At 41.9% G+C, this 24,237-nt stretch overlaps 2 protein-coding genes across 2 annotated transcripts; one reads left to right on the top strand and one right to left on the bottom strand.

The window, feature by feature from the left end:
• Positions 1-968: 968 nt before the first annotated feature.
• On the bottom strand, positions 969-8,888 carry proca (protein C (inactivator of coagulation factors Va and VIIIa), a). The gene is made up of 10 exons (XM_041993524.1): positions 8,814-8,888; positions 8,512-8,546; positions 8,345-8,428; positions 8,002-8,159; positions 7,064-7,088; positions 5,698-5,808; positions 5,053-5,193; positions 4,330-4,448; positions 3,251-3,368; positions 969-1,651 (listed from the first exon to the last, which is right to left on the bottom strand). The coding sequence occupies exons 3-10, from the start codon at positions 8,412-8,414 to the stop codon at positions 1,083-1,085; spliced, it is 1,311 nt and encodes a 436-aa protein (XP_041849458.1). The 5' UTR covers positions 8,415-8,428; positions 8,512-8,546; positions 8,814-8,888; the 3' UTR covers positions 969-1,082.
• An 8,399-nt stretch (positions 8,889-17,287) lies between these two features.
• Positions 17,288-22,152, top strand: LOC121644996 (inner ear-specific collagen). The gene is made up of 4 exons (XM_041993270.1): positions 17,288-17,729; positions 18,524-18,604; positions 20,934-21,014; positions 21,196-22,152. The coding sequence occupies exons 1-4, from the start codon at positions 17,288-17,290 to the stop codon at positions 22,110-22,112; spliced, it is 1,521 nt and encodes a 506-aa protein (XP_041849204.1). The 3' UTR covers positions 22,113-22,152.
• The last annotated feature ends 2,085 nt before the right edge of the window (positions 22,153-24,237 follow it).

The raw sequence follows: 24,237 nt of genomic DNA, 5'->3' as shown, positions 1-24,237 counted from the left end.
ACTTTATAATACTTAAAAGGGGGATTCTGACATTATGTTTACAGATGCGCTGGTGTGTTGCCCGTGTGTAATTTTAGGACTGCTGTACATCAAATAACCAGCAGATGGCAGTACTCCCAAATGAGCTGTTAAATGGGGCTTACAAAAATTTAACTTTTGGCAAAGCAGTTGGCCAGAAAGACTTGACGCATTCATCTCAACTGTGACGGTATGGTTGAGGTGGAGCAGTCGCTCAAGGAGTCTCCAGGCGCAGCAGGGCAATCTCGTCCAGACTGTGGGTTCAACCGGGCAGGCTTCATCTCACCATCACCAGGGGTTATCAGATTAGTGTTGTAAATTTGATAATGGGTAACAGAATACAGAGCATTTAGACCTGTAGGGATCTTATTGCCTAACCCCAACCAGGATGTGAGAAAGCTTTTTATTGTGTTATTGACTGAACATTTCCCAGTTCGAACTAAGTTGTAATTTCTGGGTGTTGACCTCTTTGGGGCTCTCTTTGTCTGGTTCTGGCCCCGGATGAGGAGCGACTGCAGCAACATTGTTTGTTTGTTGTGTCGCCCAAGTGCTGACCAATTCATTTGCTGCTTTTTGTGTTTGTTAAAAGGACTTTTCGTCTCTGTATGGTATGTTTCTGACTGTATCGGCTGCATACAGTGGCAGCGGAACGTTGTTGCCTGCTCTTACTGTGCTGCTCTGCACTAATAAATAAATACATAAAGATTCATGCTTTGACTACAGACAACATCAGCTGACCTGTTGGTCCCATGCAGTGGCTCAGAGCTTCACTTTTCATAACCAGCTCAGCCAGCAGTTGGCTGACTGAATTTTGTCCCTAGATCTAGAATTTGATCCTAGAAGTCCCTCAGATCCATGTGGACCCATGCAGACTGACGGAGATTGATAATTTGAGTGATGTGATACACTGATCTGAGGTCAGCTGTGGTGAAAAAGCAAACAGAAGCCTGTTGGGAGAAAATCAGTTTATTAAACAAAATGTGCAATGTCTGACACACTGAGGTGTTTCTGTGGGTTCAAACAAGCAGACTGGACCGGCTCTGGGGGGCTCCAGTGTTCTGGCATCATTGTGGTTGGGGGCCTTTGTCCCACTCCTCCTGCACCTGGCTGATCCAATCATTGTAGTTGGAAACCTTGGTGTAGATGCCCAGCTTGTCCTCCAAGCCACAGCCCTCGCCCCATGACACCAGGCCAACCAGGAACCAGGTGTTCCTGTACAGAGTGACCATTGGCCCGCCGCTGTCGCCTTCACAGGCGTCCGTGTTATGACCCAGAATCCCGGCACAGAGGACGTTGTCGGAGACGACATGGGGCAGCATCTGCTGGGTGCAGATGCTGTGGCTGACCAGCGGGATTTTGATGACATTGAGGGCGGAGCTGTACTTACCGCTGTCGTTTTTGCCCCAACCGCTCACCACGGTGACGGTGCCGTTGAGGTGGAGCACTCGCTCCGCCATTTCTCGCCCCGGCAGGCAGATGGGGATTATGTATTTAGAGAAGGGGGCGGGCGTCTCTAGGCGCAGCAGGGCAATGTCGTTGTCCTCCGTCTGGGTGTCATAGTTGGGATGTGTAAAGGTCTTAATGACATTCAGCGTCACCTCTGTGTCTTCGTGTCTCTTACGCTCGTAGTCACCTGGCAACACAGATTACAACAATCACCTGCTGGTCAGGAGGGTCCACCATTTCGATTCTACATTTCATAGCCGGACTCAAAACTCAAAAATTTTCCTCATTCACTGTAATCACCCAGTTTCACAAAACATTAGGACAGAAACTCGTTTTCTGTGCTACCAACCAGCCAGCCAGCCAGACAACCAACCAACCAGCCAACCAGCCAGCCAGCCAGCCAGCCTACCAACCAGCCATCCAGCCAGCCAACCAACCAACCAACCAATAGCCAGCCAGCCAGCCTACCAACCATCCATCCAACCAGAAAGCCATCCAGCCAGCCTACCAACCAGCAATCCAGCCAGCCAGTCTACCAGCCAGCCAACCAACCAACCAACCAATAGCCAGCCAGCCAGCCTACCAACCATCCATCCAACCAGAAAGCCATCCAGCCAGCCTACCAACCAGCAATCCAGCCAGCCAGTCTACCAACCAGCCAACCAACCAACCAACCAACAGCCAGCCATCCAGCCATCCAGCCAGCCAGCCTACCAACCAGCCATCCAGTCAGCCTACCAATGAACCAGCCAGCCAGCCAACCAACCAACCAACCAACCAACCAACCAACCAACCAACAGCCAGTCAGCCAGCCATCCATCCAGCCAGCCAGCCAGCCAACCATCCAGCCAGCCAGTCTACCAACCAGCCAGCCAGCCTGCCAACCTACCAACCAACCAACCAGCCAACCAGCCTGCCAACCTACCAACCAACTAACCAGCCAACCAGCCTGCCAACCTACCAACCAACCAACCAGCCAGCCAGCCAGTTTTAATTTAAAACAGCAGAGAAAGAAATAGAAAAGATCCCTGGCCAAAACTGAACAGACCTAAAGTTAAAGTGCCATTTTAAGTACTTTAACTAGCAGCTCCAGTTGTTCTCTGATTAGGAGTCTACAGTTGGGACTGAGTGAGGACTGAGGCTGTCCAGTGCTTTTGGGTGGGGCCTGAGGCAGCACCGCTGTTCATTGAGAAGAGTAAGCAATGCATGCTTTCACGTCAGTCTCAAAATGTCTCCAATATCACCAGAAAATGTCTTCAAATTTTTTGTTAGTCACTTAGAAAAAAAAGGATTGCTAGGGGGATCTGAAAGCTCTGACATGTCCGTCACCATTATCGGCGTACTGGAAACTGTTCCGTGTTGTTTGGAACACAAACTGTGATTAGATGCGTTAAGTTTTTTTGTAAATAATTCATTGTAATGAACGTATTAAAGTCTCACCTCTAATTATATTATATCATCCGTATTTATGTGGAAACTAGGATTTTACATTTCTAATATAATATTCATATCAACACCAGGAGGGAGAATAAACATCAAGTAAAGTTCTGGGAACTTTTATCAGAGTTTTATGGACAGAAACCTGCAGAGACCAACTTTCCTTGCAAATGTAACATAAGAGGGATGTTTAATGTATAGATATGCTGAATCTGAAGTAGATGTTAATGATGGAAATGATTATTGGATAACAGTTTTTATCCGTTTGGCTGCTATAGATGCATTAACTGGAGTGTAACTGGGTGCTTCCTGGGTTCAGTGATTGGCTGTGTGCAGACTGAGGCCTCACCAAGTCGAACTCGGAACTTGTGGTAGTTTTTGAGGCAGTGAGCGGCCGTCAGGACCCAGCTCTCGCTGATGAGGACACCTCCGCAGTGAAAAGCTCCTCTGGCGTTCAGTAGCAGCACCTGTTACAACAGCGAGTGTCACAGTGGAATTTTTGTTTATACCAAAGACGAACATTTTTGCTCATTTTTCTTATCTTGGAGCAGCTAATGGCTGACATGCACATGCAAACTGACTCGCTGGCCCTGCTCTGAGCTGCAGAAAAAGTTAAACTTGATTTCTTTGAGGTATTAAGAACTGCTGTCTGGATAAAACTCTAATGTTAACAGTCTGGGGCAGCAGTGAATGCATCACACTGACTCTGGATTTGAGATGTGACGTTCATGAAAGAATCGGTTCTTTTGAACAGCTCTTTTAAAAGAATGATGGGCCGCAGCTGTGAGCCATTGATTTGTGAGCCATTCTTTTTATATAAACATGAACTCCTCTACTTTCACATGACACGTGAGCCATCATAAGAGTCAGAAATCCAACACGTTCCATTTACACGATGCACCCAAGGGCAGAAAGTAGCGTTCAGAAACAAATACTCTGAGTTCTCTTCAAAATGTTTACTAAATTTTGCACTGATGTTGTTCAGGTTTATTCTTTTTTATTTATGTTTTTCCTATTTATTTTTTAAAAATCTTATATAGTAGATTTTATATGGGTACATACTTGATTTGGTTTATTATTCTTATATATTGTGACTTTTTTATTTATTTATTTTTTTTGCATTAATAAAATGCCCTTAAGTGGAAAATGTAGGAGTAAAGTTATTTTGCATGGAAGTTAATTATATTCTGCATAGTTTGTGTAAGTTTGAATTATTCTGATCCAAATTTTACCTTTTAATTGTTACCAGTGATTATTTTCTTGATAAAAATGAATGACCTTTTACTGAATTCTAAAAATAAATAAAGGAATGAGTCTTTTGAATGGCTCTTTGAAAGGAACGGCTCCTCAAGCTTTGGCTCTCTTCAAAGAGCCATAAATCCCATCTCTACTCCTGATGTGTCCTGTGACACAGTGGTGGTCAATTACCTGCCAGGGACTCTCCCCCTTCTTGCCCACCTCTCCTCCGATCGTCCAGGGCAGCAGCCCGTCTATGGGCTTGCTGTACGTTGACCGGTTGATCAGCAGCTGACCACAAGTAGAAGAACCTGCACAGAAAACACATTTCAGATTTACCGGAGTTCACTGAGCTCACAGAGCTGGAACCATAAGTCAAGTAACTGATAAACAGTGGATTCACTCTTCATCAAGCTAAGTTAAAGGAAAATTTCCCTTCTTAATTCATTAAAATGTGATTGTAAATAGAAACAGCTGCAGATCTGATCTGGACTGCATCTCCGTAATGCATTAGTCTATGTGGAAAGAATTTCCTTAATTTTAATCTGATAGAGCTGAAACTATTATTACCTATCAACTCCTTTTGTTAATTAACAAAGAAAAAGTCACTTTGCTTCACTTACTAATAATAATTTGCATATATATACTGTGTAATTTTAGAACTATTGTAGTGCAAAAGTGATCCACCATGGGACATAAATATGATTGTAAACAACAGAATTATGAAGTTTTTACCATAAAGTGATGGAAAAGGTCTCAGAAGCGGTTTGTACCAGATATGATATAGTAGGCGTTAGGGGTTAAAATATCTTTATGAACTGTGTCCAGTAGATTCAGAGGAAATGGTCTTTTCAATCCCACCACCCTGCAGTTCAGCTGCAGACCTTCCTTCAGACCCAAGCTGGGCCGTCTCACCTTTCGGGACACATCTCCTGCTGTCGTTCTCCAGATTGTATCCGTTCAAACAGCTGCAGCGCCTCGACTTGCCGTTCGCGCTGTCCGTACAGTCGTGGTCACAGCTGCCGTTGTCCACCGAGCAATTGGTGGCTGTTTGATCTGATCAGGAACATGAGACAACAAACTTTTACACTTTTGATGCTTCTCTAATTTTAATTTTACTAAGAGGGAACCAGCTTACTATCTCCAAACCCATCACCATCTGAGTTTACAAGAAATCTAAATCGAGTTCAACAGCTACAATTTTTAAAGAATATTGTCCAGTTTTTGTATTTTAGAAAGAACTTTGTTTTTAGGATCTTGAAGCTAAACATCAGTTTTAGATCCTCCACAAACCCTTTAAGAAGTTAAAAAAAAAAAAAAAAAAAAAAAAAAAATCTGTGTAAGACATCAGCAGATTTAGTGAAACTAACGATGCAAAAATCCACCTGTTTTGTAAATTGACACATTTTTTTTCAGATAACTGTGAAGGTTTAAGGATGTTTGCAGAAAACTGCAATAAGACTGTTCTTCAGAAACCTTCTGCTGATTCCAACCTGAACTCTAAAACCAGTTCTGGCGTCCTCACATCCAACTCTAAAACTTGTCTTTACAAAGACTCACTGTATTCACAGAATTTGCCCTCGTATCCAGGGTAACAGCGGCAGGCGTAGTCCTGGTACATGTCCACACACTCGCCATGAGCACACATGTTGGACTGACACTGGTTCCCATCTGAAACACAGTCAGAGTAACATTACCCACAATGCTCTGCAGGGGCAACACATTCTCATTCCCGACTGACTGGATACTGATGATCTCATCTCACTTTTCACCTCACAGAGCAGCTGTGAAGCTGCAAGTCACCAGTTTCCTTCAGCAGCATCTGGTCCAGAACATACTGGCCTGGATTCCCAACAAACATCCCTCTGCAGTCAAAAACCAGTTCTGAAGCAGAGACCAGGACCTGACAACACCCCACTTTAGATTTGATTCTGAACCCAGTGTTATTGACTAAAATCTGTCCTTTTCAGTCATGACCTGAAGTTTTTATAGCTTTGATTCCTTCAAGGTAGGATTGCTGCTACCAAAAAATACCAGTAATGAGCCCAAAGTATCAGCCCTGGTCTTACATCTCCTCTGGTTTCCAATCAAATATAGAAGTGGATTAGACCGTTTCTATGTTTTAAAGCTCTACATGGACCTGTACCTGTATTTTACTTGGTGATATAATCTTTTCTCATCTGCACATCGTTCTCTCAAGTCTTGGCTTTCAGAAGAAAAAATATTGGCATTGAAATAAACACACAACAAAGACTATTTCCATGTTTCCACTTTTTCCTCATTTCCAGTTATTCCTCCAGCTCAGCTGCTTTGTGGCGCCACCGTGCATCAAAAACGTCTTCTTGGCTTTATTCCAGCCATAGAGGAGCATTATTTTTCTTCTTTTCACACACACACAGAATTTTCTGCTCACTGGTTGATCTTTGGCTGCTCCTGATTGGACATTACCTTTAAGCTCTCTGATTGGTGGAAAGTTTGACAAGAAGCAGCTTCATCATCATGTCCAGGTCTAAATAGGGGTCTTTTAGCAACATAGTAGTGATAGTGATCTTTTATTGATGGAAATGGGATAAATAATTGCTGTTATCATGGATCATTGTTGATTTACCAGAGAGTCTCTGAACAAAACTACATTTAGTGGCTGGATTGTCAACCTCCTGGACGGGATAGAAATGCTTCTGTATATCACCTAAAGGGCAAACTATCACTATTTACCCCACAGATTTCATCCTGGAGGCATCTGATCAGATTTGCTTCAACACAGGATGTAAAGCTCTTCCACTTACTTTATACCTGCATTTGCTCTTTAAAACAATGTGAGATTTTAATCCATATTAATCCGTATTTCTCCTGCACTATTAAAAATTCCTTTATGGCATTTTGTGAGTGTTACACTTCATCTAGCATCAGGACAAACTCATCTTACCTGTGTACACGGTCCAGAACTCCAGCTGAAAACACACAAAGCAGACAAAAGGTCAGCACTGCAAACTCTACCTTCACCAACACGTAAACACCACCGTAAGAAAACAGGCTGAAACAGCAACGAATTTCAGAGCTGAGTCTGTGAATTCATTAGAGAAATATTTTCTGAGAAAAGTTAAGCAAAATTAAACTTTAGAGAAAACCTGTTCATCAGACAACCTTACTGGACGGATGGACAGGCAGATGGATGGATGGATGGATGGATGGATGGATGGGTGGATGGTTGGATGGATGGATGGATGGATGGATGGATGGTAATTACAGTAACAAAAAGGTGAAAGTCTTTCCTTTAATGTAACAGAAACAATGATTCTTATATTTAACATTTCTACAGTAATGATGCTTCATTTCTACCAGCAGACCCTCATCATCTTCTCTTCAACTCTGACCCTTGAGGGCCACCGTCCTGCAAGTTTTAGATGCTTCCTGCTCCAACACACCTGACTCAAATCAAATGGATCCAACAGCTTGTTGTCAAGTTCTGCACAGTGACCCATTAATCTGAATAAGGGGTGTTGAAGCAAAGAAACATCTACAATGTGCAGGACATTGGCCCTCGAGGACCTTGAAGCCTCTAAGGCCCTTAAATTGCCCGACCCTAAATGTAAAACAATGCAGTTTTAACTCACTTCTTGTCATCTCAGAACAAAATGTGTTAGAAAGCAGAGATGTTGGGATCTAAATTCAAGGATCAGATCAGGCTCCCGATCATAAAGGTTTTAAATGATAGACGTGTGGGTCTCTGATGTCGTGTAGTTGGCGGTCTAGAATAATATTAACATCTTTGGGGTGTGTAGTTTGCAGGTTTGTAACAAGTAGTGTAATTGGCCCAGAGTTGTATTGATGAACGAATTAACTTTAATTAAAATGTCATCTTACTGTAGCTTCCCTGGTCTGGAAAATCTCTCTGGCCTCTTCGAAGTCACACTTTTCCTCCACACATTCGCGCTCCTTGTTGGCAGGTTTTAGCTCCTCCAGGAAGCTGTTCGCCCGGCGGGATCGGAGCAGCATGTGGGCCTGCGGAGCGTCCGAGAACACTGCACGGACAGAAAGCATCAGACTGCAGCAGGAACACACACATGGATCAAGACATGGTAGTTTAATTTGAATCTGCCTTGAGACGATGTAAATTGGTGGCATACTGATCAAGATCAACTAATTTTGTAATGGTCTTTTAATTAATGATAACATGTATTATTTGCATTAACAACCATCCAAACACCTGACAGACTGATGACAGCTGCAGACCACAGTGTGATGCAGACACACAGACACAGGATGAGGCGAGGCATGATGTCCGTCAAACCTGCAGGAAGTGACATGAAGCGTCATCTCAGTGACCCAAACATCCATAAGTAAAAACCCACATCTGATGACTCAGATACTCACAGAGTTAAACCTGCCAGAGGTGAGTTTTCTACAAGCTGAAATTGGGAGAGAAAAGTCAGAGCTGTGTTGTGTTTGAATAGGCTGGCTTCAAATTCAGCTTAAGTGAAGCATTTCTATAATATTGATCCATCTCAGCTGGAAACACAGAGGCCTCTGAAGTAAACCTCAGATGACCCTCTACAACCTCTGACCTCGCGAGCCTGACGAAAGCCGACCCCTCACACTAAAGCTGTTACAGCGTTATCAAACCAAGACACAGAAAGCGGTGGGTTTACCACACGGAGGAGTGTTTTCATACTTACATGTGAAGTATAGATGGCGTGGACAGAAACAGCGATCCCCTCTGATTCTGTTGTGTTAATAGCTAACTAACAGTGTTTACTGAGAGTCCACAGTCTGCAGCCGACCACTGCAAATACTGTCAACACACACACACACACACACACACACACACACACACACACACACACACACACACACACACACACACACACACACACACACACAAACCTTCCCTTTAACCTCCTCCCACTCACCCTGGTACAGACCAACACTTTGTTCCTGAGACCATTCTGCTTCTGTCAATGACGTCAAATAAACAAATACAGGCTAAGCTATGAGGGCTCATGTCTGTTGCACCCCTGGTGGCTTTTAGGTAATAAAAGTTCTACTGAAACTTCAGTTCTGAGTCATCAGGACACAACTGAGACTAAATCATCTGGTCCTCACCAGTTTTAAAAATGCAACCAAATATGAACAAACCCCAAGATCAGACCATGCAAAAAGACCCAAGAGCTCCATCTCCGACCCTGCAGGCCTCACTCAGCATTTAAGATGACAGTCCAGTTAGAAAAGCCTGAACCAGTATGACGTGTTTGGAAGGGTTGCAGGAGAAAGCCTCTTCTCTCTAAAAAGAAGAGGACAGCACAGCTTAGGCCAGTGTTTCTCAACCAAGTCCTCGGGACCCACGGCCCTGCATGTCTAATGCTCGGCTTACATCAGAAGACTGTAAAGATTTGGAAAGACTTTAGAAAATGATCAGCTCATACCTGCTCACATTTAACGACAAGTGCCTGGTCTCAGACTGAGATTTTACACAGACTGTGAATCTTGTGGGGTCACTATTTACAAGACTAGATACTTTCAGCATTTTTTGTGATGTGTTGGAGAGCAGATATCGAACAGCACTGATCTGCCCACAGCAAAGCAAACACGGGGAGAGTTTCCCTCCAGGATTAATAAATTACACATCATTATTATTTCATTAATTGTTCCTTTGCATCTCCACCAGGTGTTACACCGACTCATCAGAATCTGGAGGGATGAATTAGTTTCTATTCTTCTCTCATTTGTTGGATCATTATACTGTAACACATAAATGATCCACAACAGACATTTAATTCTTAATAACCATCTGCTCCTCTTTCTGACGGTGGTCACCTGTTCATCACCAGTTCTTCTTCCACTTTAAAAAAAATGTTTTCGTCCATTTTTGTCATTGTTCTGACTGTCAGGATTTCTGCTTTTGTCAGAGTCCATCTATTGGTTGTTGATTGTATTATGTCACTGCGACTTGCGATAATATCAAACACGTTATCGCAGACCCAAGACTAGCAAAAGACTGACATGAAACAGCACAGATTACCATCTTAAACCTGACGATCAAGATGACTGGAGCGCGCTGTGACTCCAGCAAACTGCACACAGATGCCGCGCGAGTACAAATCCTCCTAGATTTAATAACGACTTTCATATTTTAGTCTGCGGCTGTGAAAATCGTTTGGCGTAAGCCCAGCATTAGACGTGCTCCTACTCCAACACATCAAATTAATGAACGTCATCATCAAGTTCTTTGCAGCCTCTTAACAAGCTATTCATTTAATTCAGGTGTGTTAAAGTAGGGTTACTTCTAAAACAAGCAGGGCAGGGGGTCCTGAGGACCTGGACTGAGCAACTTTGGTTGACATCTGGAACATCAGGCCTCATTCACAAATGTCTTCTTTTGAATTTTCTTAATTTTCTTTCTTTAACAAAATCCCTCCATCAGATTCATGAACGTGTTCATAGACTTGTTCATATCTTTCCTCTGAGATATTCCACAGTGAGATCCACATCATATAAAAGCAGCTTTATGTACAAACAGGTCATTGATTAATCCAGAACATGGGTGGCAGCCTGCAGTCTGGTCCATGAACGCATCAGGACCAACAGAACCAAACAAGAGAACTCTTGAGTGTTCATAGGATTTATTCTTACCCAGGAACAAATCTAAGACACAAACTTGTTAATGAATGCCACAATCTTTTAAAAAAAGTTGGTAAATAAAACTTAAGGACAAATTTGTTCATATTAATGGTTGGTGAATGAGATCCAATGTCCTTTGGACAGAAGAGACCAAAGTGGAAATGTTTGGTTATGATGTAGAAGCAAACCAACCAGAGCTCAGAACTCTACATTACTGCAGCAATGTGGGATCATCTGGACAGAGAACGGAACAAAAGGCAGAAACATTCAAAGAAGAGCTTTGGAAAGACCTTCATGAAGTCTGGAGAACTGCTCCTGGAGACTAGTTAAAGACATGACTAAACGGGTTCAGACTGGGATGAAGAATAAAGCTAAAGACCAATTATTCCCTTTGAAACTCTGGAGAAGTGGACAAATATTACAATTATATTTCCAAGTTTAAATAAATCATAAGTTTCATCCAAAGACATGCATGTTAGGCTCGTCAACCAGGTCTGTCTTTACATGAGACTGTGTGTCTCAATGGAACGACCTGTAAAAAAAAAGGTTAATCATAAATCACTGCAAATATTTCCTGTTTCCCTGCTCATGAGAAAATCAGGGTGTATTCACAGGAGACTGGATTAAAAATGAGAGAAAAACCAGCAGAGTCTGAAGAACTGTTGCTCAAAAGCATTTTAAAAAGATTAAAAGAAAGTCTAGCGGTTGGGAGGAGAAACTCAGGACTTCTAAGTCTTGTATGGACCTTCAGTTCATAGAAGATATAGTTTGTTTCTCAAACATCGTGTGTGTCATGGTGGTCACATGACCTCCCAGACTCAGGTAACTCCATCGTTATTTTTCTTTCCTTCTTTCGCCTCATGTTGCCAGAGTCAGACCCTTCACACAGGAATGCAGGTCTTGTTGTTCCCTGTTGAGAGCAAGTGGGTACCGTAGAGGAGCCCGGGCTGGCCTCCAGGGTGTCACTGAATGCCTCCGGCTGTGGAAACCAGGACACCTATTAGGGTTAACTATTCATCTGCTTGTCTTCTTTTATGCCTCAGCCTCGTTCTGGCAGCTCACTTTACATTTGTGTCCTGTTCTGTTTAGCTTTTCCAGAATGAAAGCTAGCCTGGGGACATAAAGGAGTCTTCTCTGGTTCCACAGGCGATGAGGTGACTAGCAGGCGTTTAGAGAGTGGTGATGGAGGATGAGGAGCCTTCCTAAGCTTACTGTTTAACGCCTGCTGCTTTGTGGTCACAACTGCTGTCTGTTTGTTCTATTTGCTTTCAACTAGCAGCTTAATGAACGCAGGATTTCACAAAAAGGTTGATATATGGTCCATAACTCACCAACAGTTTCCATCCATTTCCATTTAGTCATGCAACAGATATTTTTTATTGAAAGGATTCACAGCACAACACAATTCACGTTTCAAAACAAAAAGAAACCCAGAGTCAGCAACTGTAGACGTGTGCAGCCAAGACTTGGTTCTGACTGTTCCCAGAGTCCAAGGCTGGGTTCTGACTGTTCCCAGAGTCCAAGGCCTGGTTCTGATTCTGTTCCCGGAGTCCAAGGCTGGGTTCTGACTGTTCCTAGAGTCCAGGGCCTGGTTCTGATTCTGTTCCCAGAGTCCAAAGCTGGGTTCTGATTCTGTTCCCAGAGTTCAAGGTTAGGTTCTGACTGTTCCCAGAGTCCAAGTCTGGGTTCTGATTCTGTTCCCAGAGTCCAAGGCTGGGTACTGACCCTGTTCCCAGAGTTCAAGGTTGGGTTCTGACTGTTCCCAGAGTCCAAAGCTGGGTTCTGATTTTGTTCCCAGGGTCCAAGGTTGCGTTCTGACTATTCCCAGATTCCAAGTTTGTGTTCTGATTCTGTTCCCAGAGTCCAAGGCTGGGTTCTGACTGTTCCCAGAGTTCAAGATTGGGTTCTGACTGTTCCCAGAGTTCAAGGCTGGTTTCTGACTGTTCCCAGAGTTCAAGATTGGGTTCTGACTGTTCCCAGAGTTCAAAGTCGGGTTCTGACTGTTCTCAGAGTCCAAGGCTGGGTTCTGACTGTTCCCAGAGTTCAAGGCTGGGTTCTGACTGTTCCCAGAGTTCAAGGCTGGTTTCCGACTGTTCCCAGAGTCCAAGGCTGGGTTCTGACTGTTCCCAGAGTTCAAGATTGGGTTCTGACTGTTCCCAGAGTTCAAAGTTGGGTTCTGACTGTTCTCAGAGTCCAAGGCTGGGTTCTGACTGTTCCCAGAGTTCAAGGCTGGGTTCTGACTGTTCCCAGAGTTCAAGGCTGGTTTCCGACTGTTCCCAGAGTCCAAGGCTGGGTTCTGACTGTTCCCAGAGTTCAAGGTTGGGTTCTGACTGTTCCCAGAGTTCAAAGTTGGGTTCTGACTGTTCTCAGAGTCCAAGGCTGGGTTCTGACTATTCCCAGAGTTCAAGGTTTTGTTCTGACTGTTCCCAGAGTTCAAAGTGGGGTTCTGACTGTTCTCAGAGTCCAAGGCTGGGTTCTGACTGTTCCCAGAGTTCAAGGCTGGGTTCTGACTGTTCTCAGAGTCCAAGGCTGGGTTCTGACTGTTCCCAGAGTTCAAGGCTGGGTTCTGATTCTGTTCCCAGAGTTCAAGGCTGGGTTCTGACTGTCCCCAGAGTTTAAGGCTGGGTTCTGACTGTTCTCAGAGTCCAAGGCTGGGTTCTGATTCTGTTCCCAGAGTCCAAGGCTGGGTTCTGACTGTTCCCAGAGTTCAAGGTTGGGTTGTGACTGTTCCCAGAGTTCAAGGCTGGGTTCTGACTGTTCCCAGAGTCCAAGGCTGGGTTCTGACTGTTCCCAGAGTTCAAGGTTGGGTTCTGATTGTTCCCAGAGTTTAAGGCTGGGTTCTGACTGTTCTCAGAGTCCAAGGCTGGGTTCTGATTCTGTTCCCAGAGTCCAAGGCTGGGTTCTGACTGTTCCCAGAGTTCAAGGTTGGGTTCTGACTGTTCCCAGAGTTCAAGGCTGGTTTCCAACTGTTCCCAGAGTCCAAGGCTGGGTTCTGACTGTTCCCAGAGTTCAAGGCTGGGTTCTGACTGTTCCCAGAGTTCAAGGTTGGGTTCTGATTGTTCCCAGAGTTCAAGGCTGGGTTCTGATTCTGCAGAGGTTAATTTTAGGGTGGTAATCAAATTGGATTGAATCTTTAAAAGCACCTTGAGATTACTTTTGTTGGTCATACACAAATAAATCTGTCCCAAAGTGAAGTGATTTATTCATGATGGGAGATAATTATAAATAATTATAATTTACGAGCAGCTGGATGTCAGACTGAGTCAGAAACAGCCTGACTTTATCTTTCTTATTGTAAACCTGAAAGTGAGATTAAGAGACAAATAGCAACATGGGCGAGGCTGAGGTTGCATTAGCATGATTCAGCAAAACTCAACCCTAATGCTGAGTACATACACCAACGTACACACCCATGTCCCTACACACAGACACACACACACATACACACAAACACCCACACACACACACATAGCTGTTGTTGTGTTCACTGCTGTTCATGGTTTTTACAGTTTTTCTTCTCACAGGGGCCCTTCAGGTGGTCTGTTGTGTTCTCTTTAGGATGTTTCCTGGTTCTTTCTGGGTGTAGCAGCTGTTTAGTTTCTCTGTTTAGCTTTGATTGCAGTTGTTGTGGTTTGTTTTCTACTATTTGTTTCATTCTTTCTTTTTCTACCTTCTCTCTTCCTATTTCTCCTCTATCCACCTTTTTCCTCATGCTGTTTCTCCGGTCCGTTCCAGTGGTTATGAGCAAAAACCTATTTTAAAACGTTAACAAAGAATAACATTTAAGATTCAACGGGAGCCTCATTTCCAGAAAGCTGCTCTTGGCAGAGTAAATGTGTTCAGCAGCGGCCAGACCATCATTCTGCTGTCATGATGCTCGACAGGTTAAGGGGGAAAAAAAAAAAAAAAAAAAAATCCAACCAAACCTATTTCTGCGGATCTGTTAAGTAATCTGCTCTTATATCAGAACCAGATGTCCATCAACAGGAGTGTAGTTTTACAAGCAGTTGTCTCCAGGAACTATTTATTGGCAAACAACAGCTCTGATTCAGTGATTAGCTTTCCTTAAGCTTCTCGGTCGTGCCATCGTTTCCTGAAATGGTTTGTTTTCACTGTATGACCTGCAGAGCATCATTTATGGAAACGTCTGAAGGAGATCTGTTTTCAGTCTGAACGTCTTATCGCATATCAGCACCAAAAGCAACAAAGAGGAGTTGTTGCAGTTTGTCAGTAAAAAAAGAAAATTCGTGATGTCTGAAATAAACAAGCTCATAGTAAACTCAGTTTGACATCACCGTCTTTAATCAGCATTGGAAGGAGTCCAGGACCAAATGTGTAATTAGTTGTATGTGTGTCCAGACAATCCCCCGAGATGCTGTAACAGAGTGAAGTCTTTGTCCTGTAAAATGCGCTGATAAATAAAAGTAGGCTGCTCATTGTGAAGACGGGCTGCCTCCACAGTGTTAGATTACTGTATTGTTGAGCTGATTCGTCTTCAGAGGATGAAAAGAGTCCTGCTGCATTTTGTGTGCTGGTTTTGTTGCAGTTTTGTTGAAGTTTATGTTTTCACACTGGTTTAACTGTGTATGCTGTTTGCTTTGCATCATTTGAATGAACAGCTGGATTAAAAACATGATAAAACAGATTTGGGAGAATGATATCTTAGCATCAGCTGTGTCTGAGTGGACCTGAAGCGTGTTGTCTAACTACTGTAATTGTAGCTGGGGATTAAAATGGAAACGGAATTATATTTTTTTTTTTATTTAATTTGAACAAAAATAACAGAATAGCTAAAAAAAAAAAATCACATCTATTATGAAGTCTGAAAAGGAGCAGGATGAGGTTATGACTGTTTTCCTGTTTTCCAAATTTCATTCCCAGGGACGTGCACAAGCCATCCTTTAGCAATGCTTCAAGACACTCATTTTCCAGCCAAACAAAACCCTGACAGGCTGGATGGAGGAGAGGTGGGAACCAGGATTAAAACACTTGAAGTTCCCTGCACCTCCTTTGATACCCAGCGCACCAAGAGCTCTGTGGAATGAGAGATCCACAAATCCCATGCAGCAGTGTCAAACACATGGCCTGGGGGCAAACCTGACCCATCAGGGGGTCGAGTCTGGCCCTACTATGTTTGGTAAATGTAAAAATGGAAGATATCAAATCTTAAAACTCCAACACATATTTGGGACACCCCAAGTACGATCGCTTCTATCATTAACAATTTCTTATGAACAGTTGTGTGTAGCTCTGTGGGGTAAACTGTGATGGATAGTTTACCCTTTAGGTGATCTACAGAAGTTTTCCAGGTATTTATATCCCATCTAGGAGGTTTATAATCCAGCCACAAAATGTAGTGTTTATTCAGAGACTATCTGGTAAATCCACAACGATCAATGATAACAGCTTTATTTATCACATTCCATCATAAAAAGATCACTTTCACTACTGTGTTGCTAAGAGACCTCTATTTAGACCTGGAAATGATGATGAAGCCACTTCCTGTCAAACTTTCCATCAATCAAAGAGTTTATATTGATGGTAATGTCCCTCAGAAGCAGTCAAAAATCCACCAGTGAGCAGGGAGTTCTATGTGTATCTGAAAAGATGAAAAACAACTTCTACGTCTGGAAAAGTTTGATGTTTTCTAAAATAAATAGATGTTTTGATTGTTGTAAATATATCGATCATGTACTTATTTACAATAAAAAGGGGAAAAAGTTTTCATTATTTCTAGGTTATTATGCATTTATTTTACTGGTCCGGCTCACTGGAGATCAGATTGTGCTGAATGTGGAACCTGAGATAAAATGAGTACTCTACAGCCTACTTTAATGAGTATTACAGCTTACATATATGTGTATTACATGTACTAAATATTGAGATACGAATCCTGAAAACAGAAGATTAATTTGGATTTTCCTCTTCTGTAAATCTGTGGCTGAAAAAAAAAGAATATCCATTCTGTAGAGGCTGTGAATGGAAAGTAAATGTTGAAACAAAAGGTTTTATACAATCAGACCAGTGTCTCTCCTTTCTGCTCTGAATATATTTTGGCTGTTTCATAGTGAAGGAGGTCACATCGCAGGCTGGGGCCCAGTTCTTCTTCATCAGGACAATGAAGACACACCTCCTCTTCTCCCTCTGTCCTCATCCTTTTGTCTATCAGCCTGCCAGGTGAGACAGAGTCTGAAAGACGTTTTGTTTTGGGCGAGGCTTATAAATGCATCAAAGCTTCTCCCATCCAGCTCACCTTCCCAAAAACCTTCTGGAGAAGATGCTGCACAACTCAAACCAAGTGGTGAGTTTTTTTTTCTTGTCACCTCAGAGGATTTTACCTGAAAGCTGTTAACGTGATGGGGTGTAATTTATGGTTAATTGGTATGTTTTAACACTATTTGTAGGCATATTTAACAAAATTAACTTTTTTTTAAAGACATTTTTACTAGAAAATACGTCAAGAGCTTTTAAACATATTGAGGTTTAATATGGGAAGTAAGTGGAAGTAAAAAAAAACAACTATGTCTTATAGATGCTGTCGAGCCTTCTTGGACTTCTTGTCCTGTTCTCCATCGGTTCAGCCATGCTGCTACCAAACACCACCAAATACATGCCCGAAGAGGAAGGCTCCACCGCTGATCCAAACACTATCCACTGGTCTGCTCCAAGCAAGGAGCCGTTGCCTGAGGGAATGCCCTCATGGTGGTCCAACACTCGCAGCATGTCCCCAGTAATGCCCCCCCCAGGACAGCCGTGGCCACCCAGCGATAACATGACTCAAGGCCCCGACATGCCGCGGATGTTGTTGCCCACCGGCCCGCAGCTGCCTCCGCTGCCCAACACAGCCATTTGCGACATGTTGTTGAACGCACCGGTACCTCCACCCATCGACCAGATCCCGTTCTTCTGCATCTGTTCACACTGCAAAGGAACTGTGGGGCCCAAAGGAGACCATGGAGACCGGGGCCCTCCAGGCATGTTCCAATATTTGAAAACTTAATACTTGCTTGAGTTTTAGATTAAATCACTTTTATCTCCTGATATCTCAGTCTGACACTGAGATTTCAGGTTGTTAGTGTTGTTTACTTCGTAACGTCTGGAGCTTCTAAAGAACCCATATCTGTAATCTGAAACTTGATCGTCATAACAGACAACAAACAAAAATGTCTTTTAAAAAAGATAAATGTTAAAACTAAAGCTGCGATTCAAGTCCTGCTCCTGCCTGTTCTGCTTGTTTTATGTTTCGCTTCCTAAATACACAAAATTCAGTCATTTTCAGACTTTAGAAGTCTGAATCATTGTGTTGGACCAGAAAATCATCCAAGATTATTATACGTTATTATTATACATCTACTGCGATGAGCCACATATGACCTTCCTGAACAGAAAACGAGAACTAAACAGGTTTACTCTGATGGCACTGAGCACAGTTTCAGGTCAGTCGGACACCTTGTGTTAAAGTGGAAGTTTAATTGAAAGTATTAACTCAGATTTCTGCAGTTCCTTGGGATAATATGATTAATTAATTACACCGTTACGTTTATGTCAGAAGAGTTTGTGACAAAGGACATTTGAGAAATAATAGTTTTAACATCAATCAAACAAAGCATTGGCTCTTGTTTTACTTTGGGGAACTATAGTTTGATTATTCACTAAGAAATAATCTTTAAATTTAGAAACAAATTCTGATTGAATTGCCTTTTGTTTTTTTTTTTATTGTTTGTTTTTTTTATTTAAATTTTTTTAACTGACTTAAATGTCACTTCAGGTCAACCTGGAAGCCCAGGAAGACAAGGGATGACGGGATTTAAAGGAAACCGAGGCTTCACAGGACCTCAGGGGATAAAGGGTGAGTTACACATCTTGGATCATCCATAAATATCATTCATTCATTCATTCATTCATTCATTCATTCATTCATTCATTCATTCATTCAGGCGAGACGCAGGGTACACCCTGGACAGGTCGCCAGTCCATCACAGTCCATATATTTTACTGTAGAATAAAACAGACACAATTAAAACTTTGTGTACCAGCAGGTTAAACTGTTAGAGGATCCAATGTAAACAAAACAACTACAACACAAATACACGACGTCCTTGTGTGTGAAGAGAAAACCTAACTGTGATAATCAGATGTTCCTATAGACTTGATTTGAGTTGTTTATCCAGTTTAATCTAAAGATCCTCTCATACTCCAGCAGACTGGATGGGGAGCGTTTGAACTGCTGTGTTAAGCTTCTCTACAGATGTTCTCCAGGGATGAAATCTGGGCATATTAAGCAAAGCCAGATACTTGTTCTCCTCTCATGTCTGCTAAATTTCTGTGGTCATCGTGGTGCTGAGAGGTGAATCACCGATTGCAAACGAGTAAACTCTAGAGCAGCGGTCCCCAACCCTGGTCCTTAAGGCCCACTAACCTGCAGGTCTTAGATGTTAGCAGACTTGAATCAGATGTGTTGCAGCAGGGAGACATCTAACACCTGCAGGATAATGGACCTTGAGGACCAGGGTTGGGGACCTCTGCTCTAGAGGAGCTTTTCTTAAAAAATCTGTCTGATTTGGAAAATTCTTTTTTAACTCTGACAGTCCCATTGTCCTACATGAGAATAAGTTTAGGTGATTCTGCATCAGTTTGGATGTTTTGTCCACACAGAACTGGTGTCTGGAGTATGAAACCGTTGATTTTCTTAAATGGTGTGAACAACTAAGACACATCTCCTTTTGTCCTTTACGACATAATGACACAATCACTCCACAAACCTTTCACATCACCGGCTGTGAATGTTGACACTGCATGCTCCATTGCATGCTGTGTTTTAATAAAGTTAAAATAAATAAATAAAATAAATTCCAGACAAAATAATGAATAAGCTTCAGATAGTGAAAAGGGAATGCCCCAACAGAAAAAAAAGATTTGGACAAAAGTGAAGCTGAATGTGGTGTTACGTCTCCATCTTTCTAGCTGTGCTGTTATGTTGCCAGACAACCGATTAAAATTTTGGTGGACGTTTCTAAGCTCATTTTGACATCCTAACATCTTACTAAATTCTTGTTGTCTGAATGTATGGTTTATCTTTAGGAAACCATAGGTTATAATGAGTCTGATGACTTACCCATCAACTTTCAGGAACAAATCTATAAGACGTTAAAGGTCCATTGACAGGGTTTGGATTACACCAGGGCTTTTGGAGGACCCTTATTTTGGGAGTGCACTGCAACTTTACAAGTCACATGCACGCGCATATTTACGGAAAGTTTTTTCAAAAGCCACAAAAGGAAACACATCAAGTGTTGGTTGTTTGGACGCTCACAGCACGCAACATACAAGCAATGCTGCTGTACCCCTGTAATTCAAACCCTGTCCATTGATCTTCTGTGAAGTTCTCTAACTTTGATTAAACTGGTATGAACACAAAACAGTTTGCCAGAAACTACCAAGGTTTTGACATCGAGAACGGAGTCGGTGCCAGGACCAGATCCATGTCTGTATGACAGCAACATTCTCTCTAGAATTTTGAGGGAGACATTTTTCTGGGAAAGCTTCCATCTTCCATTGAAAAACTAATTTTAAAAACTAAACTGTTTATTCTCTATGTAGACATGGAGTCTGGAGTTCTGGTCAAATATTTCAAATGGGCCATCATGTGTCCATCTCTAACCAGGACCCCTTACAACTCCAGACAGAGATTACATTTATTTATTTAACAGATGGCTTCATGCAAAGAGATTTACAAGTCAGTTACACTGAGGGGCCATGTGAGATTTAGTATCTTTCCAAGAACATTTGAACACATGAGTTTGGTGAGTTCTGGCTCATTCATGTTAACCAGTGTGCCACCAGTCCGCAAAGATGTCAGTCTCAAGGTCCTCCAGGTCTTCAAGGTGGAGACTCCGGAAGACCTGATGTTTTTCCAAATGTTCAAGCCTCCTCTAATGGCTTATTTCAATACAATACCTCTGTCCAGAGATCGTCCCTTACAAATGGCCTCTTTACCCTGTCCTTAGGTTGAGGCTATCCACCTTTCAAAGGAAACTTATTTAACTTGGTTGCTTCCTAGTTTGGCACTATATCTAAACCTGACCTAAACTTTGAATTGTTTTTAACCATTCAGACAATTATTACTAATTGTTTCCATCAAATATGTAATTAATTTATATGTTTTTCTGTTGTCACAGGTCAGAAGGGAGACAATGGAGAGAAGGGAGATACTGGTATGGTTGGTTTAATGGGGACAAAAGGCGAGCGTGGGTTTAAAGGTGAGATCACTCTATGTAATCTAAAGGGTTAGGGTACATCAGAACATATGAAAAATATGTGGATGTATTCTTAGGAAGACATACTATTTCAATTAATTTAATCATCTGATACTGTAGGGGCAAATGAAACATAAACACCTGACTTTATGCATAATGGACAATATGTTGTGTGCATTTCAAGGGGACAAAGGAGACCAGGGATCGATGGGACCCCCAGGTCAACAGGGTCCTGCGGGAGAAACCGGTACGTGCCCTGCCTCCTGCGAGAGTGTCCCAGGTGCACCAGGACTTCAAGGGTCACCTGGAATGGTTGGAGCCCGGGGCCTACCTGGGCTTCAGGGTTCTGTGGGACCCAAGGGTTTGAAGGGTGATAAGGGTGAATTAGGTAAACCTGGTGAGCCTGGTGTAAATGGCATAAAGGGTGACCAAGGTGAACAGGGAATTTGCCATTGCACAGATGGAGCAAATGGTGTTGATGGGAGACCAGGAGAAAAGGGTGATAAAGGGGAAAAAGGTAACTTTGGTTTACCGGGTACACAGGGACCAATTGGGATGAAAGGTGACCAGGGTAATATGGGTTTCATGGGGCCACCTGGTCCCTGCACCCCAGCAATACAGTCAGCATTCTCTGCATGTCTCAATGAGTCATTTCCACGTCAAAACTGGCCCATAGCTTTTTCACACATCCTTTCCAACCAGCAGGGACATTTTGATCCATCAATGGGGATTTACACTGCCCCCGTCAATGGTACTTATGTCTTCTCCTTCCACCTGGCAACTTCCCAGAAACCTCTTAAAGTTGGCATGTTCCTAAACTTCTATCCTGTAGTAAGAATAACGGAAATTTCCAGCCAGGGTTCAACCAGCCAGACGATTGTCCTCCACCTCAATATGAGAGACAGGGTATGGCTGCAAGTGAAGGACACTGCAACAAATGGCATTTTTGTTGACAGTGAAAGCAGCAGCACGTTTTCCGGGTTCCTGCTGCACCCAGATAACTGTGACATACCCTTAGGCCGACATCACATGTTCATGGAAACATATCCTATGGATGGCTTTGGGTGGGATGGTCCTCTGCCTAGCACTCCTATGCCATGAAATTAGCTGTATTGAGTTGCACATTTTTAGACAAAAGCATCCAAACACCCAATCAAATTCTTTGTGTGATTTTAACTACATGTTTTAAAGGAGGGGTCTTCACACCCTTTTCTATTTTCTGAATGGAGGTTTGTACCATAATTGTCAATACATTATAGTATTTTATATATATATGTATACAATAAATAAGTGGTTGTTTTCACTGCCATCTGATATGAAGTCAAACTCCAGAAATGTCCCAGAGGAGATGTGACACCAAGAGAAAGTGATACCGACATACGTTCTTCCCTTTCTTTTACTAAATCTCCATCCTTTTTGACTTTACTGAAAAAAAAAAAAACAGTGTCCTGAACTGATGTCATCATGCTGACCGGTTAAGAATTACTTAATTGACTTAATCCTCCTGGCTTTAATTAGTCGTATTTCTCCCCTGGCACCCATATGAGATCCAGAATTGTAATTCTGGGCATTATACTGCACTGTTTAATGGATTGTCATTCATTGTTCCTAATGTCCTGCTCAGGTTAAAATTTATTAAAATGAGATATTCAGACTTTATAATTAGGACTAATATCAAAGAAACATTTTAAATCTGTGTTTTAGGCAAATAAAATAGGATGATTGTAAAGACTTGGAACAAACAAACATTAAAGTTAGAAAAGCACCTCAATGCAAACGATGAACTTTTCTCAAAGCCCAGGACACAGGAGCTGTTTTGTTTAAAGACTGTATAAAGCAGTATTTCGTGTGTTCTGAGTTTCATTTTTAAGCCAAACATTACAATTTAAACAAATCAATACACTGGCGGTGTGGAGTTCCAGCGTGGCGCTATGAAATAAATTCAGTTTGGCTAGCTTAACTTGTTAATGTTCTGTGAGTGAGTAGCTCCCTAACATTAACATTTTGGTTCTTGACCAAGTCCACATCTTCTATTTCTAAGAAAATTTCATAAAAGCCTGAGCTGTACGAATAAAATCATCTTTGCAATGAATGAAGCATATTCACAGTAGCTAGCTAACAGCTTCAAAGCTAGATAGCAATGTTAGCTAATTTGATGCTAATACTTATAGCATTTTTTGAACCTCACAGTGGCCGATTTTTATACAGTAGGCCTACTGGTTCCAGTGGGCCATCATGTTGGGATTTCTGTCCCACACAAAAACATTTTCAACATGTTTTAACAATTATTTTCTAATCTATGAAATGCTGGGAATCAAACTTGACAGAATTCAATGAAAAGACAAAATATGTACCTCCTTAGATCACTTTTACCACACTGCCTCCTTTCTTCTTTCAGGTTCAAACTATGTAATAATGTGAATTTTTTCCTTTTCTTTCTCTCTCTCTCTAATATAGATAATCAACCTTAAACTTTTTAAAACGCAAGCCCTACATGCTAAAGCTAAGATTAAACCAAAGGAAAAAAAATTACATTAAGAAAAATACCCCTCTTTTAAATGTAGAGATAAATTCACACTTCTGATTCAACGCTGCATCTGCTTGTATGTGCCTGCTTGACATCTGCATATGTCTGACTGTTGTGGAGATTCAGAGCCACTCCAATGTTAAATGTGTTAAAAGCACTTTGCAACTTCAGAGTAGATTTACATTTAATCCTTGAGATCTGCTTGCAGAAGCTTCATTTTAGAGCCTTTGTCTGCATGTCTTTTCAAATGTGTGATGCATAAATAGTAAATGACATTAACTTGCAACCAAAGTGGATTCTTTAATTTAAAGTGCTCAAACATTTTGTTTCGGTGAGTCAGTTTCAAATGAAAAGTAATATTACCTGAACTGTACTTTGTAAATTTATACAATAAAATTATTTTAAAAAATCATCGTGTAGTTCAGTTTTGCAAGAAACAAGTTTTGAATTTTGAAAGTGGACCTGAAAAGGCTCTTTTTGAGCTGCAGACTGATGGAGATGCTCACGGATCATCTTGTTTTCCATAGTTCTGCTATTTACTTTTAAAGGTGATGACATGCTAGAAACTTAAATGAATTTCTAACCATAAGAGTAAAAAAAAAAAAAAAAAAAAAAAAAAAATGCTTTCAAGCTACTTTTAGTTTTGCTAGTAAATTAAATAAAACACACCTATACTCTTTAAGCCCTGTTCCTATTTTA

The sequence above is a fragment of the Melanotaenia boesemani genome, chromosome 8 (assembly GCF_017639745.1).
Source record: "Melanotaenia boesemani isolate fMelBoe1 chromosome 8, fMelBoe1.pri, whole genome shotgun sequence".
In the NCBI taxonomy this organism is placed as follows: domain Eukaryota; kingdom Metazoa; phylum Chordata; class Actinopteri; order Atheriniformes; family Melanotaeniidae; genus Melanotaenia; species Melanotaenia boesemani.
The sequence above is the reverse complement of the archived record's forward strand: the minus strand, read 5'-3'. Positions and strand labels throughout refer to the sequence as shown.